Source organism: Thyridium curvatum (assembly GCF_004353045.1).
Source record: "Thyridium curvatum strain D216 chromosome Unknown NODE_10_length_634906_cov_78.760910, whole genome shotgun sequence".
NCBI lineage: Eukaryota > Fungi > Ascomycota > Sordariomycetes > Thyridiales > Thyridiaceae > Thyridium > Thyridium curvatum.
Window position 1 is genome coordinate 55,608 of NW_022156765.1, and position 27,342 is coordinate 82,949.

General features: G+C 55.2%; 12 protein-coding genes across 12 annotated transcripts; 6 read left to right on the forward strand and 6 right to left on the reverse strand.

Moving 5' to 3' along the window:
• Positions 1-727: 727 nt before the first annotated feature.
• On the reverse strand, positions 728-2,032 carry E0L32_002424 (uncharacterized protein; the record flags this gene model as incomplete). The annotated part of the gene is made up of 1 exon (XM_031136612.1): positions 728-2,032. One exon carries the CDS (start codon positions 2,030-2,032, stop codon positions 728-730), a length of 1,305 nt encoding a protein of 434 aa, XP_031000278.1.
• A 2,109-nt stretch (positions 2,033-4,141) lies between these two features.
• E0L32_002425 (uncharacterized protein) lies at positions 4,142-5,077 on the forward strand (the record flags this gene model as incomplete). Its single annotated transcript, XM_031136613.1, has 3 exons — positions 4,142-4,190; positions 4,240-4,507; positions 4,564-5,077. The coding sequence occupies 3 exons, from the start codon at positions 4,142-4,144 to the stop codon at positions 5,075-5,077; spliced, it is 831 nt and encodes a 276-aa protein (XP_031000279.1).
• Positions 5,078-5,610: 533 nt separating this feature from the next.
• On the reverse strand, positions 5,611-6,301 carry E0L32_002426 (uncharacterized protein; the record flags this gene model as incomplete). The annotated part of the gene is made up of 3 exons (XM_031136614.1): positions 5,611-5,654; positions 5,712-5,947; positions 6,018-6,301. 3 exons carry the CDS (start codon positions 6,299-6,301, stop codon positions 5,611-5,613), a joined length of 564 nt encoding a protein of 187 aa, XP_031000280.1.
• A 2,014-nt stretch (positions 6,302-8,315) lies between these two features.
• E0L32_002427 (uncharacterized protein) lies at positions 8,316-9,664 on the forward strand (the record flags this gene model as incomplete). Its single annotated transcript, XM_031136615.1, has 6 exons — positions 8,316-8,465; positions 8,540-8,644; positions 8,701-9,079; positions 9,142-9,204; positions 9,259-9,397; positions 9,469-9,664. The coding sequence occupies 6 exons, from the start codon at positions 8,316-8,318 to the stop codon at positions 9,662-9,664; spliced, it is 1,032 nt and encodes a 343-aa protein (XP_031000281.1).
• A 573-nt stretch (positions 9,665-10,237) lies between these two features.
• Positions 10,238-11,680, forward strand: E0L32_002428 (uncharacterized protein; the record flags this gene model as incomplete). The annotated part of the gene is made up of 1 exon (XM_031136616.1): positions 10,238-11,680. One exon carries the CDS (start codon positions 10,238-10,240, stop codon positions 11,678-11,680), a length of 1,443 nt encoding a protein of 480 aa, XP_031000282.1.
• A 980-nt stretch (positions 11,681-12,660) lies between these two features.
• E0L32_002429 (uncharacterized protein) lies at positions 12,661-14,974 on the forward strand (the record flags this gene model as incomplete). The annotated part of the gene is made up of 2 exons (XM_031136617.1): positions 12,661-13,177; positions 13,239-14,974. The coding sequence occupies 2 exons, from the start codon at positions 12,661-12,663 to the stop codon at positions 14,972-14,974; spliced, it is 2,253 nt and encodes a 750-aa protein (XP_031000283.1).
• A 771-nt stretch (positions 14,975-15,745) lies between these two features.
• On the forward strand, positions 15,746-17,191 carry E0L32_002430 (uncharacterized protein; the record flags this gene model as incomplete). The annotated part of the gene is made up of 1 exon (XM_031136618.1): positions 15,746-17,191. One exon carries the CDS (start codon positions 15,746-15,748, stop codon positions 17,189-17,191), a length of 1,446 nt encoding a protein of 481 aa, XP_031000284.1.
• Positions 17,192-17,688: 497 nt separating this feature from the next.
• E0L32_002431 (uncharacterized protein) lies at positions 17,689-18,009 on the reverse strand (the record flags this gene model as incomplete). The annotated part of the gene is made up of 1 exon (XM_031136620.1): positions 17,689-18,009. The coding sequence occupies one exon, from the start codon at positions 18,007-18,009 to the stop codon at positions 17,689-17,691; it is 321 nt and encodes a 106-aa protein (XP_031000285.1).
• A 1,607-nt stretch (positions 18,010-19,616) lies between these two features.
• Positions 19,617-20,731, forward strand: E0L32_002432 (uncharacterized protein; the record flags this gene model as incomplete). The annotated part of the gene is made up of 6 exons (XM_031136621.1): positions 19,617-19,869; positions 19,923-20,054; positions 20,107-20,237; positions 20,290-20,389; positions 20,439-20,605; positions 20,654-20,731. The coding sequence occupies 6 exons, from the start codon at positions 19,617-19,619 to the stop codon at positions 20,729-20,731; spliced, it is 861 nt and encodes a 286-aa protein (XP_031000286.1).
• Positions 20,732-20,863: 132 nt separating this feature from the next.
• Positions 20,864-21,993, reverse strand: E0L32_002433 (uncharacterized protein; the record flags this gene model as incomplete). Its single annotated transcript, XM_031136622.1, has 2 exons — positions 20,864-21,892; positions 21,958-21,993. The coding sequence occupies 2 exons, from the start codon at positions 21,991-21,993 to the stop codon at positions 20,864-20,866; spliced, it is 1,065 nt and encodes a 354-aa protein (XP_031000287.1).
• A 626-nt stretch (positions 21,994-22,619) lies between these two features.
• On the reverse strand, positions 22,620-24,414 carry E0L32_002434 (uncharacterized protein; the record flags this gene model as incomplete). The annotated part of the gene is made up of 4 exons (XM_031136623.1): positions 22,620-23,492; positions 23,558-24,037; positions 24,125-24,291; positions 24,339-24,414. The coding sequence occupies 4 exons, from the start codon at positions 24,412-24,414 to the stop codon at positions 22,620-22,622; spliced, it is 1,596 nt and encodes a 531-aa protein (XP_031000288.1).
• A 1,568-nt stretch (positions 24,415-25,982) lies between these two features.
• Positions 25,983-27,218, reverse strand: E0L32_002435 (uncharacterized protein; the record flags this gene model as incomplete). Its single annotated transcript, XM_031136624.1, has 4 exons — positions 25,983-26,522; positions 26,605-26,797; positions 26,856-27,066; positions 27,140-27,218. 4 exons carry the CDS (start codon positions 27,216-27,218, stop codon positions 25,983-25,985), a joined length of 1,023 nt encoding a protein of 340 aa, XP_031000289.1.
• Positions 27,219-27,342: the final 124 nt, after the last annotated feature.

The window sequence follows — 27,342 nt, forward strand, 5'->3', positions numbered from 1 at the left end:
ACTCAGGGGTTCCACAAAGGCATCTTGTACGAGGAGGACATGGGTTGATCGACATGGGTTGATCGACATGGTTCGGTAGGGGGAGGATCATTCGACAAGACAGAGACATATTCATGAGTGCGCAACAAATCACGAATGGGGCATTGGGAAAGGAGGGGGGCACGGCACGTTTAGCATTCTTGTATAGAGCATTTTTGACACACGAGTGGTCACCCTTTTTTTTATTATTCTTGCTTACAACATGTTGTTTGTCCCCTTTGGTCAAGCGGTGCATTTACAACTGTTTTTTTTTCTTATGTTGTTAGGAGAGGAGGATACTAGCAACATCACTTGAGCAGACAAGCAGTGGACGATTTGGTCGGTGGCAGGAACTGTGCAGGTGGTCTTGTGGGTGGACGGGGAGGGCTGAGATGGCCCTTTACTCCGGGACAGCTCCACGAGTTTGGCCAGGGGTGCTATTTTCCTGCCGGCGATAGATCGTAATACACGTCAGTGAGGTACGCGGGCCTTGCAGTGCATGCAACTGATCTATCAAAGCATGATTTGTTCGCTGTACGACTTGATTATGACTCTGTTTGAAACCTGCACCATAAACGCCTCGGCTAACCGTGCTATGGTGATGATGCCTTCGATTTTGTCCCTTGCCCTGCGCTATGCCTGTAAACATTTGAACACGATATTGACTGATTTCATCCACCCCTTCCAGCATGCCGCCACGGTGACTGAACTACTTCCTCTCCGCCGCCACGGGGCCGTCGGGATGCAGCTCGACGTTGACCCACCCCGCGGGCGGGCTGGTCCAGCTGTAGTCCCTCCACTCGTCGCCCAGAGCGGGCCACAGCTTGTCAGCAACCAGCTTCCGGACCTGCTCTCTCCGCGCCAGGCTCGCGACCGGCTTCTCCTGGTCTCCCTCGCCGGCGTCCTCTCCTCCCAGCCCGTCCACGACGCCCTGCCACTCCCGCACCGTCTCCTCGAGCTCCGGGACCGTCGTGACGCCGATCACCGAGCTGCCGACCGACTGCGGCGCGCCTCCGGTCTTGCCCTGCCCCTGCGACCAAGGGACCCGCGTGCCCAGGCCGACCTCGCCCGCCCGGCGCGCCCACTCGTCCAGGCTCCACCGTATCGCGACGCCCTCGAAGTGCTCGCCCGACTCGGCGGCGCAGACCTTGGCCGCGCGGGCGCAGGCGTCGCGCAGGCCGGCAGGGCTCGGGTGCCAGGCCGCCTGGGGCCCGGCGTCGACGCCCCGCGTGGTCAGGAGGCCCATGTTGAGCATGCTCGCGTTGAGGACGGTGCCCACACGCGCGTCGGTCCTGAGCCGCGCGAGCACGGCGTCCGAGGTCAGGGTCGCGTTCTGGACCGTGCAGTGCCCGTAGCTGAGGACGGCGTCGAGCGGCTCGCCCGTCTTGGCGAGGACGTACTCGGCGAGGGAGCAGAGCGTCGGCAGCGGGAAGCCCGAGATGCCGACGTAGCGCACTATACCGTGATTGTCGCGGAGCTCGCGGAGGGTGGTGACGGCGGCGAGGACCTGCTCGGGCGACTGGAACTCGACGTCGTGGGCGTAGACGAGGTCGACGTACGAGGTGCCGAGGCGGGCGAGGGAGCGGCGGACCGAGGCGCGCACGGCGGCGGGGGAGTAGTCGAACGTGGAGGAGGCGACACGGCCGACCTTGGTGACGAGGAACAGGTCCTCCCGCGTCAGGGCGGGCTGCGCGGGCAGGGCGCTGGTGGCGGCGGCGGCGCCCGAGGGCGGGACGAGGGACGCGAGGGCGACGTAGAGGGCGTAGCCGAGCAGCTGCTCCGAGGGCCCGTAGTAGGGGCTCGTGTCGAAGGCGCGGATGCCGAGCTGCAGCGCGCGGGCGACGATCGAGGTGTAGGGCAGCGCCGAGATGTGGCTGACGTACTGCGTGTTGAAGGTCGCGGTGCCGAGGACGAGCGGCGGCAGGGCGTCGCTGACGGGCGGGAACGGCGGCCGGGCCGGCGGCGCGGTCTCGGGCGCCGAGGTGGGCAGCTTGTGCTCGGTTCGCCAGGGCATCGTGGCGCTGCTCCTGCTCTGCCTTACTTCTTCGCCCTGGCCGGCGGAGGGACAGGTATCTGTGGTGTTGGCGGAGGGGAGGGGAGAAGAAGGGCGAGCGCGATAAAGCGGTGGTGAGAGTAAGGGAGGGAGGGAAAGGATAGAGGAGAGAGAGGGAGGGAGGTGTATGGGAACGAACGAGGTGAGGCTTCAGGGTCCTGGTCCCCCACCTCGGGTACCCGAGCACGATACCTATCGAGAACGGCTTCGGCGGGTTTACTTTATTTTTCTCTTCCTTCTCGCCTTGCTGGTCGCACCCGAGGCCCTGGAAATTGCGCACAATCCATGAGCTGGGTGGATGCGCTAAATCAATGGCGTAATCCGGGTGTGCCCGATCTAAGATTAGCGTGTGTTTCTCTCCGATCGCTCTGTTTGGTCGGGGATCCTGCAGTGCATTCTCGTGCGGAAAAGTGGTGATGTTGTGATCTGCGGCTTGCCCTCCCCCTCACTTCACTGGATATTTATAAGAACCACGGCCGTAACAGACGTCACACAGGCTACTAGGACGTATTCAACTCGTATCGGTCAGTCTAGAGGTCATCCGAGTCGGCCGACGATGATGGAGCGGCAGAATGCATGTCCTTCAGACACTGGCAGGGTCCGGATCCCACAAACGGCGATCACTTCTCCAGTGGATGCTGTTCCCACCACTGCTTTTAGTTTAGGGCCAGGTACAGACATGGTTAGCTGGCTGAATACAGCAAGGTTCATGCGAGTTAGAACGGATGACAGCTGTCAATCCGGTCCAGTACCGTCGACATGGCTGAGCCACAAGAGATTGACTACATGTGAAGACTCGCCGCAAACCACGTGAGTCTAGATGCATTATTATTATTCACATCGGTCTCCTGCACAACGAAGATATGCTGCTCGTGTGCTATTCGGTGGAAGCAAGGGCACACAAGAAATGGATGAGAAGATGACCAATGTCACATCCGCCGCGTGGACTCCAGATCAAATCTCCGGAAAAAAAACAACACCCAGCATTGACGACACCTCGCATCACGCATCCATCTCGTGCAGCAAGTAGGTTCTCGGCCGTTTGTTCGCCGCAAGTGTCCGACATTCCCCTGGCCTGAACATCAAAAGGGAGATGGTCCTAGGTCATCATAAGTACTCATCTAGATTGCCTTCTGATATAGCCTAATCATCCTTCTTCCGCTGATCAGCATCGCCCGTTGATCTTCTGCCCATGCCTTCTATCCTACCGTCGCATTAGGACGAAGCTATAATGCTCAAATTTATCAGAACCATGCAGGTGCTCCATTCCTTTGGGCTGGGCCTGATGTTTTAGCCTCCCAATCAGCATTCGTGTATTACCGTTCACCACGGTGTCAAAGTATCGGAGGTATTGTTTGGCCAGGTTACCCCAACTCCACTCGAAGGGTGATCTTCCGAGGGACGATGAAACATCTCATCAACTAGGTACTTTTTTCTCCATATATCAGGATGGAGACTATCTCGCATTGCGTCTCTATCGCGAGTTCCTGGTGAGTTGACAACTTCGCAATTGACTACCCTGAGCTTTTTGAGCTTCTATCACATCAACAAACTCTTCGCACCATGCCGCCCAGTTGATACTGTCAAGAAAAAAAACGTTGCTTATCGACCGAATACACGGCAATATGCAGGTCCAGTACCTCGACAATATCCCAATATCCGGATCCGTATAGTGTTACCGCACCACCGCTTGCCTCCGACTTGGCACCCGCCTTCTTTGAGATTGATTGAACATGGCGGGCTGTAGCCTCTTGGCATGCTAAATGTCACACTGCTCATTATCCGTGCCAGCGATGAGCCTCTTGCGTTTAGCCCTATCTCTTCAGCAATATGAATATGCATCTGCTTGGCACCTCCCACCTAAACCCCCTGATCCTCGAGTCTTCTTCAATTTTCTTCCTTTGCCTTCTGCATCATTGGCTATAACCACTCTGCAGGAGGAGGACCCGGGTTGCGGCTTGAGCCAAGATCAGCCGCGCTCCCAGACATATATATAGGGTTGATATCCTGCAATTTGGCCGTAGGCGTGCTACCGTCCACGCACCTTTTCTTGCTTAGGTACACGCCAAGATGCGCCCGTCACTAGCAACAGCCGGAGCCGCGGCTCTCGTGGGAACAGGTGAGCCCAAGATGTGAACAAACTTCAGACTATGTCTAAGAGCCCGCAGCCCTCGCCCAGTCCGACTCGGTCTCCATCAAGGACGCCGACACTGGCTTCACATGGTCCAGCTTCACCATCGACGAGGGCCTGACCTTCCGCATTGCCGTACCCAGCCCGGCCCCTGCCAACGCCTCCTTTGATGCGGTCTTCCAGCTCATCGCGCCCAAGACCATCGGCTGGGCGGGTCTCGCTTGGGGTGGCGGCATGACCTACAACCCGCTCGCCATCATGTGGCCCAACGGCAACGACGTCGTCCTGACGTCCCGCATGGCATAGTAAGTCCGCTTCTCTCACGCCTTTTCAGCTGGACGACTGACCTGATTCCCTTCAGCGGCTACTACACGCCTCCTCCCTACCCGGATGCGACCTACACCCTGCTCAAGAAGGCGTCCCACGTCAACGCCACCCACATGCAGGTCACGGCCAAGTGCACAGGGTGCACCCGCTGGGGCGACGATGACATCGGCATCACGCAGATGGACCCCACCAACCAGAACTTCATGGCCTTTGCCTACTCCAACGTCCCCGTCGACGAACCCGCCAACCCAGACAGCACCTTTGGTATCCATGACCTGATCGGCCACTGGGTCGAGGATCTGAGCCAGGGCGCGAACCCAGACTTTGCCGCCCTCGTGGCCAAGAACCTCGGGGACAGTGCCGGAACCCCGGCCCCAACAAGCTCTCCCGCTCCTGCCCCCACTGCTAGCAGCAGCAGCTCCGCGCCGACGACCTCGACGACCTCGACGACCTCGACGACCTCGACTGCTTCGGGGACTACGAAGCCGACTGGCGAGGCATGCCCGGCCAAGAAGACCAAGAAGAGAAAGGTTCAGCGTCAGTTCTAGACGTGCAGAAAGTTGGAATTTTTTGCTGGAAGCCAAGTCGTTCTACCTCTTCCATCCTCAACCAGCAAGACCTCAATAGTTTCCGGATCGATAGACTACTAATGCATACGTACTCTAATCACCCTGTCTCCAAGCCTCTGTTTGAACATTTATCTGACTCAGATCCCCGTTTCAAAAGAGGCAACAGTCCACCGCCAGCATGGATCAGATGCCGTATGTTCTTCCTGGGATTGAAGTTGAGCCGAATTTCACAGACCAACTGCTCTACTCCCCATCCCGAGTCGAAGAACAGATCATAGCTTCCTTTTGAGGTATAGATGCTGCAAAGCTGTTGTCCTGCGCCCTTGAGTCTGATCATTTCATAAGCCCTAACAGACTCAGTTCCTGTTCTGGCGGCTTCTCTAAGCTGTTCTAGGGAGAACTAGATGGCGGAAAAGTCTGACCACTTCATCAAGCAGCAGACGGGTATATCTTCAGGTGAAGTTGGTTTCATATAGCCCCTTTTCTGCTGGTTGTTCTTCGCATACCACAGGTTAGTACTCAGGTTTGCCACTTCCCTCGGCGCCTGCAGGGCCCACTGTATCAAGAATGGCTGGTCCTCGATATCTTTATAAAAGGCAAGGAGGCCACCTACGCTGCGGTATTGCGGTGGCGAGTGCGTCGCACTGAAGGCTGGGAAATGAATAGATGTGCTTCCACCCATCCCACCCCTGAACGTCCTGAACACCGCTTGCTCCAAAGGGATAGTATCCTAGAAACTTGCAAGGCGCGCCAATCTGTGCCATTAGGAGAGGTCCAAGATCTGGGGTCATGGTCATCGTCGCTGTGGGCTGGCTATTGCTATGAGGATTGACCATGACATCGATAGTCCTTAGAACCATATGATCGAGGTTGTAACGCAGTTCTCCTAGATGAAGAATATGTGAGCATGCGAAGGCACCATCCAGAGTCCATTGAGTTGATGGCCTCGGAGAGCTCGGCGCTGCTACTCTTGTCGATGCAACAGGTATCGATCCAAACGTAGTCCATCTGGTCTTTGATGGCTTGCAGGCAGCTGTACTTGATTTTCAGGAAACCTTTCTTGTTCTCGTACTGGGAGCAGTCCCTGATAATGTCGCTGAAGAGCACCTCTTCAGCTTCCCAGATATGGGAGAGAATAGCATAGGCCGGTGGTCTGCCCATGAAGTCTTCAAGTCGGTGGCTGCGTACATTTAAAAGTCGCATCTTCGCTGCCAAGGCTGGACTCGAACAGGAATATCGAGACTCGCGACGGGTTCAGACGGGAGGATGCTGAACGCTAAGCAGGGTGAGATCAAGTACCTAGCACATCTGGTGTTTGTCAAAAGAGAACAGATATCTGATGCGCTTCCTCTCTCAGGTCAGCGTGGCTCATCCTGTTGTGCGACATGGAACTGAGCCCCTGTGGCTAGAATGAGCCGGCCGTGATAGGTCGAGAGATGCGATGACCTAGAAGGCGGATGGGCCCGTACAATGTAAGCTCACCTCGATACTTGGCTTGCAAAAGACGGATAGAAGCGGCACTGCAGCTGCACAAGCGCTTGACTTGGTCTTTTTTGAAATTCAGGTAGCTGTCATTGTTTCACGCCTGCCAATCTGCTCATCAAAAAATATTAAGGCAGTCTGGTATTTGAAAGATTGGATGGTGTATCTGGTATGACAACCAATGCGACATTGCCATCAAGGGCCGACCCTACGCTGATTCTACATGCCCTGCCTTCAGCATGTTCTCCAGATGACTCCGAGGTGTATGCACGAGATTGTGAGGATGGACTCCGCATCACGTATCTCCCGCCAGCGCCAGGGTCTAAAGCCGGTATCATTAGGTTGCTAGACGGCGGTGCGAACCCGATTTCCAGGGCCCCTAAGTGCCCCCATCTTCTCAGAGACCGCGTCGCTCGAGATGTTCCGGCCAAGAACAAAATAGCAGAGATTCTGATTAGACAGTCGAGACCCTACGCTCTCTCCTCCCCGTGGTTTTTACAAATCAAGAAGCATCATTGAGTGTCCTTCAAAGACCGCCGTCCCTCCGCTTGTTCTTCAGCAGCGGGGATCATGTCAAGTTGGACCCGGAGGAAAATAAGAGCCTTGGCCTGCTTGAGGCAGTGGACAGTGAAGGTTACAAGCTCGCTTTTGGACTAGGCCTCGCAAGCTAAACCCAGCCAAATCTGATGAGATCTTGGCGGACTTTAGGCCAGGCCCGAGGGTTCGGTCCCAAGCGTTGTGGATCAGCCACAAATGAATGCCTGGAACGCACCAAGACTTGTCAAATGGGCTAGGGGCATCTGTACAAAAGAAAACAGGGCTTGGAGTATGAGATGATGCGGATTAACATACCATCCGGTTAGGGCCAGTTCATTGCCAGCTGAGTCGCAAATTCTTTGCCTCGAGACGCGTTGAAACCTTACTCCCCAGTGCCTGTGGAATGTTGGACTGTGAGAGGATGGAGTGCCTGACTCGAGCATCACGACATGGTCTGTGCAACCCACGAGTCAATCCTGACCCGTCTTACAATGTGGCGCAGCCAGTAACCGCAGTACTGGGGCCAAGTGGTTCTGTGCCCATGCCGTGAATTCGATCTGGAATCATGATATCGATCATATTCCCCATGCAACAAATCACTTAATGTATAAGCCGTCCCGGGTTCCATATCTTCGGCCATCGGAACCTGCATCAGCGGCATCCCCGTCCAGCGTCATGCAATCACTTGCCGATACCGCCGTAAGATCGGAGGCAGGGATGTCACTGCCGAAGTTGATAGGTCTTGGCCCTGCACTAAGAAAACGCCATGGCATGATAATGCCATCCAGAGGTTCGGAACATCGGGCACACAGGCAATGCAGTTGAGCTTCAATATTCAAGCCGGGTGTACAATGATAAACCCGACACATGGGAATCCTGGTGAGTGGTCGATCAGGGCCGTCCTGCAAGAGGCACTAGATGCACGCATGGTGTATATCTGCCTTGATCTTACATGCATCAGGTCAAAGTCCCAGAAAAGTTTTCTCGTTCGGGGCAACCTTAAGTTGCGGGCTAGAGCTGTGCTAAGCCCATGCTGGAAATGCTGCCGCCCCAACGCCTCTCCCACACTAGGAGGTAATGACGCCGTGGCGCCACACTTGACTTCCACCCTCTGGTAATAAACAGCGACGCTGCCCTTGCATGATTGCCACTTGAGGGTACCGTGAGCGTAGTTCCCGATGCATATCGTCGACACAACATGGCGATGGAGGATCGCGGTCCCGAGCTAGCTGCGGTTTGCTGGACGTTTGTGACTACAGCCTTTGTTGCCACGGCGTTAAGATGCTATGTGCGGACACGCATCGTCAAGAGGTTTGGTCTCGACGACTGGACGATGCTCGCTGCTCTCGTAAGTATCACGCACAGCCACATAGAGTCTTCCGGTTTCGAAACGAGCCAGACTGACGTCGTTCCTCATACCAGGTTTCCTTCATCATCTTTATTGCGTGTACCTTGTGCGGCATCCACTACGGCACAGGCCGACATTTCTGGGATCTAGAGGAACAGGACATCGAAATGGCGCTTAAAGTGAGACGATTACGGGACGCGTGAAGTGTCGGGGCTGGGAAGCTGACAAGATCTAGTTCTGGTGGCATTGCTACTACTGGTACTGCGTCACAATAATCCTAAGCAAGGTCTCCATCGCGGCCTTCCTGCTGCGAATTGCCGTCAGCCGTGTCGGCCGAGCCATCATCTACATTGTCGCAATTGCCACAGTCGTTAGTGGCGTCGTCTTCTTCTTTGTTAATATTTTCCAATGCCGTCCGGTTTCGTTCTACTGGAACCAGCACCAGCCCGGCACTTGCCTTGATAACGATGTCATCATCGGCATTACCTATGCATACAGCTCGTTCAGCGTCGTTTGCGACTTTACTTTGACGCTCCTACCGATCGGGTTTATCTTCACGCTCCACATGGATACGCGGAGCAAGATTGCTCTGATTCCCATCATGGCCATGGGCTGTGTGTATATGCCGTTGGCTGTTGGATTTGCGAGGTCCACTCACTGCTAACGTTTCCCAGAGCCAGCGCTGCTGTGGTCATTCGTTTTTTCTATATTCATGACTTTAACAATCCGGACTTTCTATGTGAGTGAACAAAGGAAATCGCCCAAGATTAGCCTGGATTTCTAACATCTCAAGATGCCACACTCGATATCGCGATCTGGTCGATAGCAGAATGCGGTCTTGCCATAATTGCCGGCTGTCTCGCCACCCTCCGCCCGCTGTTCCGTATTGTTGGGCAGAAGTTCGGGCTCGCGATCCCTGGGCCTACCATTCTGTATGTTTCAAGCCGGCAGCTTCCGAGTCCCAGGGGTCGAGACTATCTCACAACGCTAACACCCTGCGAAGAAACCGAGGCGCCATGTTTAGTCTCCCTACGATCAAGAACGAGGATGTCGAAGACAATCGAACGGCCAATGGCAGTAATCTGGACAGTAATACAACGGGGGAGCGCGCGTCTATGTGGCTCCCTCAGGACCAGGAGCAGGACCAGGAGCAGGACCAGCCCGATAAGAGCAGGGAGGAGCTTACAGTGGGACATTGACGGCTCATCGACTCGAATACTGGCGAGAAGTTGGCGCCATACTATCACCCGGGAAATAAACGACTACGTCTCTGGGTCTCAGATGACGAGATCAGCGAGGCCCCGAAGAGATTAGCGCAAGAGAACGTCATCGTCCTGCGTCTCGGCTGACGAGACGTTCTGTATGCGACTGCGCTCAGAGATCGCAAGGTTACCATGACGCGAAACGGCAGCTGCAGGTCAGCGATCCAGCGCATCTGAAGCCTATGCTGCTTCTTCACGCATCACAATAGGCTCAAGCCGTACTCCGGCTACGAGACCCTGGGTCTCACCGCTCGCTCTTCTCTACATACGCACATTCAAGAATTGCTGACGTGGTGGAGCAAATGCTAGCCGACCACCCGACTTCAGTGGTCTCCAGAATACGAAGGATGCCTATAAAAGAGTGGAGGAACATGGCGTCACGACAGAGGTTGGACAGAGCTAGTGATCCGCTTGAGAACTTGGGGGTTGGCCTATGATCCAGACGATAAATTCGTGGTGTACTCTTGTCATTACACTTTCACTATTGGTTTCACCACCTCTCATGCCGCAATGCCGAAGCAGCAAGTTCTCGATCTGCACCCGGCAGGGTGGGAGTCTGATCCGGCAGATGAATACTTCCGGGTCTCGACGCTTGACTACTGCGTCCCCCAGGTCTACATGGCCTGCGCGCTGCTATTTCGTCTGCCAGATGACCGGAAGGCTGATGTCGTGGCCGTACTCAAACGTGGCCTGGAAATTACCCTGAGACAATGCCGCCCGCTCTGTGGGTATCTCGAGAAGCATCCGGACGGAGGCGGATCGCTTTGTTTCCACAAGACGAAAGAAAGCACCGTCGAGTTCCACGTCCAGTGGCTTGACGGGCCAGAGGACGATTCTCCATCGTTTGAAGAACTTGAAAGCCGCTACTTCACAACGCAGGCTCTGGGCGATGTCAACCGATGGTGTGTTGCGCCTATGACGTACGGGGAGAAACCCGAGGCCGAGCCGCGGAACAGGCCGAAAGCAGCTGCCTTCAAGGCCACCTTCATCAAGGGCGGTCTAGTATTTGTCACACACCATCACCACTACGCAAACGACGTTATGGGCTTTTCGGGAGAGCTACACCAACTCGCTGATAACTGCTCAGCAGTCTGGAACTCTCGAGACCTGCCGCCCTGGAACCCTGCATGTCTGGATTTGTCAAGGGCCACAAAGGAAGATCTGCCTAAAGACCAGCTCATCGACGGCCCCAGCACTCCGCTCAAGCATCCGGATCATAAGCCGAGCCAGTTTGTTATCTTCCATCTGCCCAAGAGCAAGGCGGCCAAGCTGAGGGCTCTGGCGACTCCCGCAGATGGAAGCTACTGGGTCTCGACTTACGATGCTTGCACGGCGTACATCTGGCGCGTTCTGACAAAGCACCGGGCGCGACTACATGAGTCGGACCTTTCGCAAGCCCTGATCTGGAGCGAGGCAGTCGACATGCGCCGCCGTTTCCACGACCCTCCACTGCCAGCGCGCTTGCAGGGCAACTTCTTGTGTGGTCTGTTTGGCACGGAGATCCCTGGACTGCCGGCCATCACCGCTGCCCAGGTCATATCCGAAGAACCTCTCACAAAGCTCGCATGGTATATCCGCCAAGTTACCAATCACGCCACCCAGGAGACAATGGAAGCAATGCTCACAGCCATCGCGCCGATCCGCGACAAGACGGCGCTCGCGCTGCGAACCGACAGCCTGCCACCGCTTAGCAACTTTACGACGGATTGGCGCGGCAGCAACCCATACGAAGCAGACTTTGGGTTTGGGAAACCCCAGGCCATGCGTTCGCCAGCCGAAATAGTCTCGACGGGCATGACTATTGTGTACCCGCCCCGGATTCACAACCCACCGGCCGGGAACGATGAGGGCAGCGAACTCAATATCTGCCTCGAGACAGCCATTCTAGAGGACTTGCTTGCGGACCCCGAGTGGACGGAATTCTTCGATTACAGGGGAGTAGATATCGGATAGTCGACGACCTGCATGGATAGACTAGATTGGGGGTAGACAACAATGGATAGACGTGCAAACCTCAGGTTGACTAACCAGGGAGAGCGTCAGCTAGGGCTACCTGGATCCAAAACCAGAAAGCTGAGCTTGATTATCGCCCCTCGAGCTTAATCCAACTGCCAAGTTCTCATAGTGATCGGTGGGATCAGGGAATTCGGGACCTTTTCAGAGCATTGAGCCCAGACTAGTGAAGGCACCTAGCTGGAGAGCTCATCGATCACGCCGTTGCCCACAGCTCTGATTGAACATGGGGAGTTGAGCTGACGCTGGGCACAATTCCGACGTCATCCTTGCCTATTCCAAAGCGAGGGTACTGCTTTAGGTCAGCAAGCCTGAAGTGATGCAAGGTACTCAGACAAATTTCATCAACTATACTGAAGTTGCAGCACTGGCGACCGGGCTGCGAGCTCCATGTCGAGTGACGGCCTGTGGACGGGGATAGTCGCACCAATGAGATGCGGGAGCTGGTTCAGACCCTTCGCTGGCTGAGTATGCCTTGGCTTGGGCCGCATCGCCGAGCTCGAATGCCTTGTTACCACCCCACAAAGCACTCAGCGGAAAATACGGCATTGAATGCTAGTACCGATACATCTTTTCTCCTTGGAGCGTCGGCTCCTTGGGATGTACTGTCACGCCAATGCACTACGATCGAACCTTGGAAGGATTCTGACCCCTGTCTCTGAGCGTCGCGTCCACGCCCGCCGATCCTTGCCTGGATCATTGCTGTGCCGCGGTACCAGCCGTATCATCTTTGCGGCTTGGGTCTCTTCGATTTATTAATGCTGCAGACCGACACAGATGACGCTTCCAAGAAACAACTAGCCTCCCCAAAAACCACAGCCATGAAAGAATCCAGCTGAACCTGGATAGATAGGTCGTGAACGATAATGACAAGAGAACCAAACCAGGAAGATAGATCTCACTCGACTCAGTTACTGACGATGGACGAAAGGGCGAGCCCAGTGGCCCCAGGAGGTGCACGCGAGCAACCGACGATACCCTCGAGCAGACTCCGTCGCGCGCCGCACGTCGTAATCCTCACGCTCGGCTACGCAGCGATCGCGCTCTTTGCCTGGGTCGTCTTGTGTGTTCTGAGTTACAGGCCAATCGGCGCCCAGAGCTATGCCATCGAATGGCAGGACTACGACTACATGTATAAACCCAACACATCAGACTTGATGACGCTAAGCAACCGCTATCTGAGAGCCGCTCGGGTTTCCCAGACAGTAACATCCGTGCTCACGATCCCGCTGACCTCGATGGTCTGCTCTTATGCCGCTGTAACCTTTCTTCAAAGACGAAGGACGCGACATGGGCAAGGCACGACGCTGCGACAAAGCATGGCCCTAGCAGACAAAGGCTGGACTGACCCCGTAATCATCGCGAAGCTCGTCATGGGGGGCTGGAAACGCTATGGCTCAACTTTTCTCGTTGCTGCTATGGTCTTGAATTTGATTGGTGAGCGCCACCTCGAGCTGATAACTCCCTCAATGGTTTGTTGATCACTAACAGCGGACAGGTGCCTCTATAACGCCTCTCCAAGGTCTCTTCGTATCGTACAAGTCGATCAAGGTTCCGTCCGGGCCAGACCGTATGTATGGCTTGATGGATATAGAGGACACGGTTGTAAAGTACAATGAAAGGACGAGCCCAAATGACGCCGATAAGCTCTTGCTACTGAGATCTAGGCTGATGGTGGTCGACAACTCGGACCCGCAGTTCAGGCTGTGGTCAAGTGAGCCCGGATGCGGCGATCAAACCAGAAGGAACGAGTCCTCCCAGGGCTGCACCAGATCCGGTCAATACTCGTTCGAAAGTTTGCCCAACCTACCCGATCCGTTCTGGGCCCAGCCAGTATCCGGCTTCAACACGGGACTCTGGCGTCAGGTGGCACCCCGAGTCAATTTTAGTACCAAGTACGAGAACATCACCATCGACGACTTCCCCAGTAACTGCAGCAAGATTCCGGACGCTCTCTATCTCCACTACGAGAACACGACCAAGCGCGGGGGATATAACGTCGATATTTGCATGCCGGCCAACGTGACCGAGTCTCCGTGGAAGGCCACCCGTGCACGGCAGGACTTTAGCGAGGAACTATATGTCAAGATGACGGTGGACTGGAGTATCAGGAATGATGAGATGTCGTTTGTTCCCGGCAATTATTCCTTCAAGGTCACACTAGACACCACGGCAGGATATTTCGAGCTCCCTAACTATGAGAACGGGCAACTCCCGGGCCCGCTTCTTACGAACACTCCGGACTTTGCTTCCAGCCCTCTGGGCATGAACCAAGCCTATCCCCATCATAGTAACTTGATTAACTGGCCTCGCAGTGCGCCGAACAGCTCAGAGGAAGCCGTCGCTAACATGACCTATTACGCGATGAGGGACATGAGCAAGGGCCCGCTCCTGAGTACGGCATTGGCGCTCTTCGGTGCGGGCTCCTACCTCGATATCCACCGCACCGTGGCCGAGGGCTACACCGGCGGCTCCCTGAGCGCCTGGGGAAGCTGCATCGACGTCGTGCCCTTCATCAAGCTCCTTCGCAGCCCTGACCCCAACGGCCGAGGTGGCGGCCGTTCCGTCTCAAAGGGGCTGGACCCCTGCGTCAGCGCCTGGGACTCCGAGTACTACCAGCCCAAGATCGTCGCTTCGTACATCTGGCTATTCGCGCCCTTTGAGCGGGAGAAATCTCTGGCCCACCCTCCCTCGAAGCGCATACAGGACGCCTTCACGGCCGCCGCCTTCATTGCCGTCGACGTCTGGGCGCAGCAACCCGCCTCGGAATCATTTGTAGCGCTGTGGTGGGATCTGGGCGTTGATCAGCAGGTACCCGACATGTCGCACGCCGGCATGATCGTCGTCTCCCTGCTGATGGGGCTCTACCTGTCGTGCCTGCTGGCGCTGGCCGTGTACGGCGCGTGGACGCCGCGGTGGACCAACCAGCTCGACGCGTTTTCCATGATGCGAGTCAGCTCGGCGGTGCCGGGCCTATTCCCGCTGCGGCTGGCGCACGACCCGGACGATGTGCGGGCCCTCGACGAGCTACCTGGCTGGATCGGGGGTGTGGATGGCGTGCAAGGGGGTGGTGGTGTGGGTGAGCTGGGGCTCGGCGGGGAGTTGCCGCTTAGCAGGAAGGAAAAGTATCATTGCTATGCGTTTGATAGGGATTTCGATGCTTTGTCAAAGCAGGGACGGAGGACAGAATACTCCAGAGTTTCCAGCGGGGCCGGGGGGAATGAAAGCGAGTGAAGGTGTCCTTTCACAGTTGGTCCACAGCATATATCTGAGAGTCTCCAAGCCCTCATTATCCGCTTGCCCGCATCAGCCTCCTCGCTCCAGTCGAATGTGATATCTTCCATGGGTCGAAACAACGGTGGATGTCACTTCTTAGAGTACACTTCTCTGATTAACCTGTCATATGCGCCAACCAACTACATATCAGGTTTGCGACTGGTACCAAGTAACAAGGATAGATGGAGCATGAGAACTGCTCCCGAATGCTCGGCGAGGAGCACCCGTCGGGTCTTTGACGTCTGACTCGGGCCGGCTCCTTGACCTCGAGAGTCATGAATGAACATCAACCAGAATGGGTTAAGACTCAGAATGTATTTGTATTTGTATTGATGCGGCAGATTTGGGAACGAAGAGAGATAGGTATTGAGTTAGATAGGTATGGAATTACTGCCCATCCATGCCAGCGTCACTACATGCGTTATTGAAATTTCTGCTCGTCATCGAACGCCGAAGCTCGGGTTTCCGATGAAAACAGCGGCTCCAGAGCGGATAAAGATGGAGACCTCCAGGGCTGGTTCAAGTGCGATCCACCGTCGGACCCCTTCGGAGGACCGTATTTTAACGCCGGAGCCTCGGACGTATTCTGCTGTTCGCCGAGCTGCGTCATTCGGTATATCCTTAATTATATCAACCGCCGCCCTCACGGAGCTTCTGACGGTCGGCGTTCTGTTCTGATAGACATTCCTACACGGGTTTGAATGCAGCAATACTGCTGAAATGACGAACATGGACCCTGCTCAGTCTTGGTTCTCGCGCCTGGTAGCAGAGATCGGCATCTCTGCCATCACAGGGTCATGCCGCGACACAAAACTATTATGCGCACAACGGATGGTCCGACTCTTTGCATACGGAGCATCATTCCTGATCCTCGTCCAGTTTCTCTCTAGCCTGGACATTCCCGACGATCGCATCGGCCTCTTCATGACCCTGACCTTGCTCGGAGATGTCGCCATCAGCTTCGTCCTGACCGCCATCACCGACGCCGTCGGCCGCCGGAAGATCCTCGCGATCGGATCCTTCCTGATGATCGTCAGCGGCGTCGTGTTCTTTATCGCCGATAACTACTGGATCCTCCTCTTCGTCAGCGTGCTGGGCGTCATCAGCCCCAGCGGCAACGAGATTGGACCCTTTCGCGCTGTAGAGGAGTCCGTTCTCGCCCAGCTCACACGCAAGGAGCATCGAAGCGACATCTTTGCCTGGTACACGCTACTAGGCAATGCTGGTGCAGCCTTGGGCACGCTCACTAGCGGCTGGCTGGTCCAGGTACTCACGCGCACCAAGTCCTGGGAGAATATCAGGGCCTACCGTGCTGTCTTTCTTCTCTATGCCGTTTTAGGCTTGGTCAAACTGACCCTGACTCTTGCCCTCTCGCCCGAAGTTGAGGCCTCGCGATGGGCTAGTGTTAAAGGAGGTGACGACGATCAGGAAGCGGAAAGAGGCCTGCTTGCTGATGGAGCTGCTCAGCAAGATGGGACCCAAGACATGGGCACCTTGACCCAACCAGAGACGCCCACGAAGCGAGGATCTGCGGTTGGCAAACAAATTCGCAGCCTGCTCCCGGAGATCTCACCTGAGTCGCGCTCCATTCTCTGGAGGCTCCTTCTGCTCTTCTCTGTCGACTCTTTTGCCTCCGGTATGGCCGCGCCGTCTTGGCTCACCTACTTCTTCACCAAGGTGCACTCGTTGCAGCCCTCCACGCTCGGCACCCTCTTCCTGGTCACCAACATCTTGGCAACGGTCTCGAACCTCGCCGCACTGCCGCTAGCCCGCAAGATCGGCCCACTCAAGACCATGGTCTTCACACACCTGCCGTCGTCGCTGTGCCTCGCCGCCATCCCTCTGCCACCAGCCTCAGCTGGCGGCACTTGGGCCGCCATGGGATTGCTCGCGCTGCGGGCAACTACAAACAGCATGGACCAGGCCCCGCGACAGGCCTTCCTCTCCGCTGCGGTGTTGCCTGCCGAGAGGACGGCTGTGCTGGGCGTAGTCAATATCGTCAAGACACTGGCACAGGCCGGGGGGATAGGCTCCACGGGGATTCTCGCCAAGGCATCCTTGTGGATCGCCGTCCTCGGCGGCGCGGGACTTCTGAAAGGTCTCTATGACTTGATGATGCTCTGGATGTTCCTTCATCTCAAGGATAGGGATGAGGAAGAGGTTGTGTCTACATGATTGGTCATCAAAGCTCGACCAGGTTCGGCAGATCTGAGCGGTACGAATCATGACTGATAGCTTAAGATTCAGCCAAGGCAATGGCTGACTTTCAGCTGTTGCAGCTAGCCTCGCCTTCCCGTGTCGCACAAACTAGATAGCCTACGACTCGCGCTCGGATCTGACCGCACATGGCGAGTTCAACATCGAGATGGATCCCACCCTAGATTTGGGGCTGAAGTTGAAGGCGGGACATCATAGACTTAAGGTTCCTAGGCCCAAGACAGGCTGAAACCTGTATCACTGGTCACACGAAAAGGTTTCATACAGACCGACGATCACGGTTGATAATACTGTATTTAATCCAAACTGAGTGAAATAAATTAAAGTACGATTCAGAATAACGCCTCCCCAAAGGGGGAACAAATCCCAGATAAGCCAATTTGATCCAAAACACCCCAGCCTTGCTGCTACCCGTAGACCTCTCGTGCAGCGGACGATTCATGAGAGGACTTCCTTTATGCGAAGATGTTCTTCACCCAGGCGGCAAACCGCTTGTAGGTGCCGTAGGTTGCGTAGTGATCGGGATACTTGTCGTAAGAGGTGTACTTGTCAGGGTAGCTGCCGTAGTCGGCGTAGGCCGCCGGGGCGGGCGCCACACCGTCCTCTTTGTATTTATCGTAGGTACCATAGTTGGTGTAGGAGTCCGGGCCATAGTCGTCGTACTTGCCGTAGTTGGAGTAGTCGCGGCTCTCAACGTCCCCGGCCGCAGCGTCAGCGACGGGGGCAGCGAGAGTGTGAGTGGCAAAAGCCATGACGAAGAGCGCGGCGGGCTTCATGTTTGGAGATGTATGATGGGACTTGGCTGAGTAGGACTTGAAGCGAAATGATGCTTGGAGAAGTAGGCGACTGAGAACTTGCGTTTCACAATGTGGGAATGAGAAGTGTTTAAGATTGTGAGGAGCTGGTGTTATGAACCTCGAGGGTGTTAGCATCAACAGGGATCTCTTTATAGACGATGGGAGACAAATACCATCTGTGTTGGATTCTTCGACATGTTACCACCGGAGCGATGGCAGTACACTCTTACGGAGTAAACTACTTCAGCTAGACAGCTCTCAGATAGCCTCCTACGTCAAGAAGGACGGTCTATCAAGCCTAGCCCGGTCCCATGGCAAACAAAGGCAGACGCCAATGCAGCTTTTCGGAGGAGGCGATAATGCTCCTGGTGTTAGCTCGGCACTTGCCTTTGAGCTTAATCGCTGGGAATGACTCGATAATTCTGCCCTGCATGGGGTAACAAGAGCTCGGTGAGCTCGATCAGATCGATTTGACAGCTTTGCCCATGGAACTGCTTGGGAAAAGGTCCTATTGCGTGCCCGTAATTTGAGTTTCGACCACGTTTTGACACATCCGTTTGAATGACGAGCGCGATTCATATTGACCGAGCAGGAGCCGAACACGGCTTCTTCCATGCTGAAAGGCAGCCTTTCTCAACGTGATCAGGTTTCGTATTGTGATAGATCTGGGGTCATGCACCCCTCGTGTTTGGCTCTTTCGTGCTCGGTGACGAAATACGGGAAAGGAAATGGTCGTTGATTGTAGTCCTGAAGCTATTCTCGTCGCTTATGGCCACCAATCATACGCGGTACCAAATCCGACAATATGCATGCGACTAGCATAGCCGACTCCAGAGAGTGGTGTGTAGGGCTGCAGAGGGCGACCTTTGATCTAGTGTCTAGCAACTTACAGCCATGGAGTCAAGGCTTGGCGATCTTTGATCAGCCGTTGTTAGGCAGGCAATCTGGAAGAATGAACCTAACTAACCCGACTCTGAGTAGTAGTCATATGAATGAGCCCAAATCTCTTGTTCTTTCCAGTGTCTGTACGGAGCGGCTTGAGCAGAGCAACCCAAGAGTGTGTCAGTACGGCAAACCCAACTGTAAGGGACGTTTCCACCTAGTCCCTCCATTTCCCCAGGAATGGGGTGGATGCGGTTTCTGGCGAGTTAGATTCGAGGCGTGTTGACATTAAGGTTGGAATGCCCAAAGTCAATTCTGGTGGTGGGAAAGGCTAATCCGTGGGCTTGGGCTAAATATGACTTTGTGGCGTTTCCTAGCCAAGGGCTTCTGGTCTCGCCCCCAGAATCTCATCAGCCTTACAAACCTGGTGAGAGGCTCTAGTGTACACTAGGGTCCCTCGTAATAGCAATCCGGGGACACCGTATTTCTCGATTTACCATGAGACGTTACACTGCCGGCAAGGCTAATGACCATTACTCGAGCTTCACCACTACCTAGTATTCAGGTGAGCTCACGTGAAACAAACGCCTTCTTCTTTTCCATTGATTCTATACAGCATTCCATTCTTCTTCTCTTTGATCCACAATCGAGAAGAACAAAGTGGAAGACGGCCACTAATCTACTCTCACTTCGGTTTCGGCAACATGGCAGCTTTCAGGGACAAGAACGCTGAATACGCACCGCTTCACCGAGAGTCTGACCACTTCGAGGACGTGGATGAAGCGCTTGGCCCTTCCCACATTGAGGTCCCGCTGAGCAAGCCTCGGAGGAGATCATTCGTCTTGATATCCCTTGCATGGGTCTTCTCATCCATACTCTTTGCATTCCTGGGTGGCATTGCTGGACGCAAGCTTCTCGATATGGATAAGCGATGCGCAGCTTACACCACGCAATATTGTCAGTACCGTAACCTCCCTACGGTTCTCATCGATGCTAATCTTGCGGTATAGCGCCTGTCCTCGATAATGTCGACGTGCACTACTCCGTCACGCGGTTCAATGGGTCCTTCATGCAGGAGAATATTTACCGTCGAAAAGGAAGCCCAGAGGTTGATGCTGCGTGGGAGGCTCTTGGAGTGAACTGTAAGGACTGTGACTTTGGCTCTTTCTAGATTGTATTCTAACAACCGCAAAGATAGGCCCGGCATCATCCCGACCGACGTTGGCTTGAAGAGCGGTCTCACACCGGCGCATGTGCAACGTGCGGACAAGTACGGCGGCGGGTTCTTTATAAATGTCGAAGGAATGCACCACTTGCACTGCCTGGTTCGTGTCAATCCATATCCTGTGGGGTATCTCGCATACTAACACCCGGAAGAACCTCGTTCGGAAGTCACTGTATTACAACTATGAGTATTACAAAGATCTCGGCACGCACGCGTTCAAGAACGAAGAAAGAATACTCCAACTTCATATCAGTAAGCTGCGGATTGTTCCAGATAATGATGTGTACTAACGGAACCTCAGGCCACTGTGTCGATAATCTTCGTCAAGTTCTTATGTGCAATGTCGATACCGGTGTCCTTGGCCAGGTCTGGGCCCACCCCGACAACCCTTCAGCCTTCCCTGATTTCAACACCGACCACAAGTGCAAGAACTATGATGCAGTGAGGTTGTATGCGGAGAAGATACAGGTCAGTTACTAGACGTCCAAAACATGTTGCAGCATCTAATTTTACTAGGCACCGCCCGATGAGAAGCTGCCACCGGGGTATCTCAAGCACCCGAGCGATGGAGATGTCCTCCCGTCGACACCTTGAATCCTCGTGCAGTGTTTACTGCCTGTAATTTCGCCATTGATTCTGCATTCGTTAATCACTAATACAGTGCCGAAGCGGTCACTCAATTTATTAGTTGGCGCAATATTCTGAGAGCAGCATAGACAAAGGTATTCAAAACACAACCTCCACCCTATCTGTGAATGCGCTAGGTCTTCCGAATGTAATGAGTGCCCTCTTTGCAGCAAGATTCATCAGGATGGTGAATAGTGTTTGTGTTGCGCATCCATCCTGCTGACACCGGTTGATGGACCCGGGAAACCCATCTTCGTCCTTGAACAGTTCGAAGAACGAATCAAAGTCGAGTCCAGAGAGATCGGTCTGTTTTAACAGAGCCTGTAAGCGAGTGACCCTATACGACGAGTCCGGCAGCCATCCCGGTTCGTCCACTCCAGGATGATCCAGGAGCAAGTGATTCGCATGCACAACGACGCCATCGGCGTCCATCTGAAGCTCCTTGATGCCAATGCTCGTGCATTCTAGCCCCGTTGAGCCAGTCGCATCGGATACAAGGATGTGAGCGCTCCCAGCCACGCCGAGAGACTTGAGGGTCTGTATGGCCTCCGCCCTGGATGATGACTCGAGCACTTTCCGGAGCGCAAAATGAACAGGGAGTTTGGACCGGTCCAAACCCCGAGCGCGGATGGCGTTTAGGCAGACTCCTACGCCGTTCGCGTTCATACCAATCTTTCCAATGAGGCCTCCTTCCGTCACCATGGCGAAATCGGGAAGGCCAGTGCCCGGCTGCGACACGCGACAGAGAAAGATGTTGGGGCTCTGCTCGACTTGCCAATCCCAGTTCTGGCACAAGTATGATTCACCGGTCGACTTCTTGAAGCCTAGACTCGTGCATCCATCGAGCTTGACGTCTGCCTTGGCATTCTCGGTGAACAACCCAAAAGTGATCTCGGTCCGCACGTTCAAGGCTAGGATGTCGAGGAATGGTGCTTCTGCACCAGCAGCCAGGCCGCGAAGCTCATCGAGGTACTGTGGGCACGTACTCTCCAACGAGTTCACATAGGTGGCCGCCTCCCTAGTCACGTCGTCCCACTCCATGGAGCATGTGGACTTGAACAGCTGCCGGTAGAACGCCAGGGATCCATGGACTTGTTTTTTGGCTGACGCCCCGTGCTGGTGCCCAATCTATGGGTGTTGACATTAGTTAGCTCCGCTCTTTATCTGAATGAAAACAAACGCCATGGACAGACCTCGTAGGGTGTTCCAGAGCACCGAACCTCGAGCATCGTGAAGAATTGTTAGCGACTAGGAGACACAGAAGGGACTTCAGTGATGCAAGTAGTGCGGAGGAAGTTGGTAACTAGAGTCCCTCGATTGAAATGGTCGTCTGCTTTATGCAAGAATGACTGTTGGACTGGGTGCTACTGTGCGTGGAATATCTTGATCTACCTCCCGGGCAGCCCCCGCACGGAGTTGCTGTCTCCACTGAAAGAGAGGAGTCAGAGAAGCGAGGTCCCCGGTCCTACTGGACAGACCGGCGTCACTCAATCAGAGGGTTGCCCCTTGTGGAAAGACGGGCGGCAAAAGCGGACTAGTGCACGGAGCTGCGCGCACAGTGGGGGCTCCGATATCCTCACTGCTTACGGAGTAGGGCCACAAGGGGAAACACATCGATTGTCTTTCCCAATGCATGGTTGATCAGCTCGAAGACGCATTTCGATTTGTCATTCGCTGCTCTAAGCTTAGGCGCACCCCTCCAAGTCTCCTGGGCCTTCCTGCTTCACTGCCTCTTTGCTGTGTCCCAAACACGAACTCGTGGCAAATCACTCATGGAGTCATGAGTAACAAGCTCGCTCTCCACTGTGCAGTACTACGCATGCTCTCGCCTATTGATGGAGTCTACGAAGACCAACTACAGCCTGTACCGGAAGTTCCGGTTCTCCTTGTCCGTCATGTCGTGGAAACCAGTCTCAGTCTCCTCAGACTCGTCCGTCACAGGCGAGTCCAGCCCAGCCGAGCGGGCCTCGGCATCGCGCTTCCTGTTCTGCCACCACATCCAGACGCCGATCAGGGCGGTGAAGGCGATGGAGGCGGCATAGAGGCCGCAGAGGGCCTTGATGGCGGACATGTACCTCGGAGCCTCGGATGGCGTGAACATGAACGGCCCGATGACGTTTCCGGCGGCGAAGCACACAAAGTTGAGGCCGTTGATCGTCATGCGCTTGGTGTGGCCCGCGAAGTTGGCGCCGATGATGGACCAGTTCAGGATGATGGCAGCGCCAATGAAACCGAGCAACCAGGTGCAGGCGGTGAGGGCCAGCCGGTGCTGGATGGGGATGAGGGCAATGCCAAGGATGCCAGCGAAGGAAGGCAGATGCACAAGGACGCAGATGATGACGGAGGTGTTGCGGAAACTCGACGCCATGTAGCCGGCAACGATGGTACCCACCAGCTGGAACGCACCGATGGGGAGCTGCCAGAGGACCGTGTCCAGCGGGGCGTACCCGAAACCGACCATGAGGGCACTCATAAAATTGGTGAGCGAGGCATTGATGATGCCGATGGCCAACTGCTGTCCGGCAACGAGCCAGACGCGAGTATCGAGGAATGCCTCCTTGATCTGGTAGGTGAGAACCTTGTGGTGCTTGATGCCAGTCTGGTTCTTGGAGACACGCCACACCGAGACGATCTTCTCCTCTTCGGTGAACAGCTTGAAGTCAAGAGGGGACGATGGGAAGAAGAACAGCGCGACGAGCCCAGTAGCAAAAGTCACGACGCCGATAGTCTGCAATTTCTCGCAAGTCAGTATACCAGCCTTGCCTCATAGACTCCAGCACGAGGCTCGCTCACCAAAAACACCAGCTGCCAGGAAGCCAGGGCCGTATTGTGGGTGTGGCCCAAGCCCCAGGAGATTCCGGCACCCAGAATCGATGCGATGCCGTTACACCCGAGCCAGAAGCACATCCGGAGCGGTTGCTCTTCTCTGGTCCAGAACATGCAGGTGATCAGCATCCAGGCGGGGCCGATGCCAGCCTCGAGGGCGCCCAGGAGGAAGCGGAGGGCCATAAGGCCGGCGAAGTTCTTGGCGCCGACCGTCGCAACCAGCAGTCCGCCCCAGCACAGGAGCATGACCGAGATGAACTTGCCAATGGGGAGTTTCTGCAGGCAAATGTTGGACGGATACGAACCGATCAGGTAGCCGATGTTTGTCACGGAGGCCACCCAGGAGTACTGGTTGCCAACCAGGCCGAGGTCTTTCTTGAGGCCATAGGCGCTCGCGTAGTTGAGTGTCTGTTTGTCGAGGAAAGACAAGAGGTAGATTGTGCACATCTAACAGCGGGCCCATGTGTCAGTTGGACATCCAGGTCAACTCCGGATATAGGTCTAACTCGGTTCACTGGTATGGAACGGACGTACTGCAGGCAGAAGGCAAAGGTCGATCTTGCGCAAGACTCTTTTGGCAATCACGTCGCGCTCGGCCGGGTCCATCTGCTGAGACTGAAGGAAATACCCCAGCCCGATGTCTGTGTGGACAGGGTCGACATCGCCAGCCTTCTCAGGCATCGGCTCGGCGGCATCGCTGACTGTAGGACGGAGTTCGGCCATGTCTTTTTTTAACGTTGAGACTCACTCGCGGTAAATGACTCGTGGTGGATGGATGTGATCCAGCTGCGATCCCAGGTTCCAAGGCGCGGGGGAGACTGCATATTTAACAACGTCAGGTATATCAGTCTCTGCAATTAATATGAGATGTATCTATCTCACCAAATCTCACCAATCAACGCCAATCAACACATTTGGTGTGTCTAGTTCGGCAATCAGTGCGAGCAATTAGGATAAGTTGCCGAGCCGAGGCTGGCTACTCCGCCGCACCCCCTGAGTCGGGATTCCTGGAGACAAGATAAGCCTGTTCATACAGACCAGTCAATTGGCTGTCGCTTGGCGGGGAAAGACGGGGGGTGGGTACGCGGAGGAGGTCGTATCTTGGCCAGACTCACTTTCGAGCTCAAAATTGCACTGCGTACTGCATCGTCGTGTGTGTCAGTCCCATCTAGTGCACCCTGGATCCTAATCTATGGGTCTCGTGTGGAGATGATCCTGGGCGAGGAGGCTCCTAAGCTGGGGGAAATGGATACAGAGCTAGACTGATTAGGAAACACGTTCCCAAGAGCCTCGTTCGGGCTAACAGATTGCACCCATATCGCTCAAATTCTCCACTGATTAGCGTTCCTTGACCAGGCTATCTCGCCTGGAGATGGCAACCAATGGCCACAGTTTCCGCTGCCCCAGCCAAGGTATCAAAATCTCGTCTATCAACTCTGGGGTACTGCAGCATAGCCTGCCTATTGGTACACCAGTATGGGACGAGAACGAGATCATGATGACAAGATCCTGACGTGGGCAGCGCCGAGACTGTACGAGCGGGCCATTCTGCGCTCTCTTGGGCTCTTAGCCTAGTCGTTTTCACCTTTTCAGCTTGATGGCACGGACCAAAGGATCTGGGCCTGGCTGATATAGAGTTCGCCCAAGAATAGTTACTGCAATCAATTAGTCTAGATACCAACTAGCTAAGAACTTTTGTAAGGACTTTTGAAGGTGGTGAAGGCTTGGACACGATACCAAGTACACAGCTAGCCTCGAGGCTGAAGCACTAAGCTAAAAAAAAAAACGTACTGTCATGAACGAGAATCGGGTGAGATAACCCAGTGGAGTTCTAAGACTTGGAATGCAATGCCGTTTCGCAGTACCGAGTCTTGACTTACGGAGTAGGAGCGCGGGGGTATCGAACCGCTGAAGGGATTTCTCCTCCCGCGGGCCAAAGCCAGGGATGGCCTAAGGGTGTCCAGGGAACCAAGGCATAATGATTGGTTTCTTGCCACTTGGAACAATCAAGGTCCAGGCCGAGCACAGTGTCAGAAACAGTGGAATGGAATACTTGATTGAGGCAGGAGAGAGAGACAGTCTGCAGAGGCTCAGAGTCTCTCCACTAAATGGTAGCGCCTCCCAGCCTCCTGGCATTCGGCTGGAAGTCGAATTCCAGCACACAGAATGGTCGCCCCAACCCTGTGCAGAAACCAAACACAGAGCGAAAGTGGACGAGTACGTACACCCATTGAGACTTGAAATCTGTCAGGTTCAGGTGGAAACACATCTCACAACACTCGGAACTGAATCAAGCATGCTAATTAGGTCTTTAGGATAGGATATTCTAGCTCTATCGCACACCACCCGACATCCAGCCTCAGAAGCTCCCGCACCTCCCGAAGCAGCCCGCTCAGTTCACAACAGGAGCTGGCATCAAAGAGACGTTGTCAAAGAAGTACTCGCCCGACGTATAAAAGACCTGGAGCGAGCCGATGCCGACCGTGGTCGTCTCCGTCGTGGCCGTGAAGTCGGCATAATACGTGGTGTACGCCGAAAGGGGGCCGCGGACGGTGGAGATGACATTGCCGTTGATATAGATGTACGAGTACCCGTCCGAGGAGTCGCCCACGTTGCGAGCGCTGTACTGCACGCGGTACTTTGTTCCTACACAGGTGCCGACGGCCTGCTGGAAGACCTGGCCCGTGTACGGGCCGGCGTTGGCGGGGTGCCGCAGGACAGAGTGGAAGACGTGCGTCGCGTCGCCGCCAGCCGCGTCGGTGATGACCTCGTGCGAGGCGCCGTCGGAGGCGCCGACGACCTGCCAGGGGGCGCCGGTGGCGGTGTCCTGCTCGAAGTCGCCGTTGCGCAGCGCGTTGGTCTGGGCCGGGATGCAGATGCTGGTGGTGGCGCTCGCGGTCTCCTGGACGGTGGTGGTCGTGGCGGTCGTGGTCTGAACATTGGTGCAGAAGAGGATCAGTATGGGCTGCGTCTTCCTCTGGATGTGCAGGATGGCACAACATGGTATCACTTACCGTGATTGTCGCCTCCGTGAAAGTGGCCGAGACGGTGGTGTAGACCGTCAGGGTCGAAGTCGTGCCGTTGGCCAGGTAGCAGCTGCAGGCGCTGGAGAGCTTAGCAGTCGAGTAAGAGCACTGCGAGCTGAAGTGGCTGGTGTAGTCCGAGTATGCGCTGGTCTTGCGCTTCTGGACGTTGCCGGCATTCGGGCTGAGGATCGTGTTAGCAGAGGAAGTACAGCAAGCTTCATATGAGTATGACAACATACGCTCCAGTGATAGTCGCTGTTGTCGTGGTAGTGATGTGCTCGGTCGAGACGGAGGTCGCAGTCTCCAAAGCGGTGACCGTGGACGTCGCCGTCACGGTGATATCACTCGTGGCAGGGCTCTTGCCGAGGGCGGCCGTGCAGAACATGTTGGCATAATCGGCAGGGGCTCCGCGGACAGCGCGCAGGCAGTTGTTGGCATTGCAACCGGTGTCTAGGACAAGTTGAGACTTCCTGTTAGCGTCCGCTTCACTGGCTGGCAGAACGGCGGCTTGCTGGGGTCTTACCACGCTCGATCAAGGCAGCGAGGGGGCTGGCGTTCGCCAGAGTCACGCCCGTGACAAGAACAGGGAACCACTTCATCATTTTGGAGGCTTGGCTGAGGCTGCTGGACAAAGACGTGAGGAGAGGTGTGGGTGATACGGCAGGAGAACGGACAGCGCCATTCTCGGAGAGACTCAGAGGTCTTTATACAAAAACACCAAGGTTT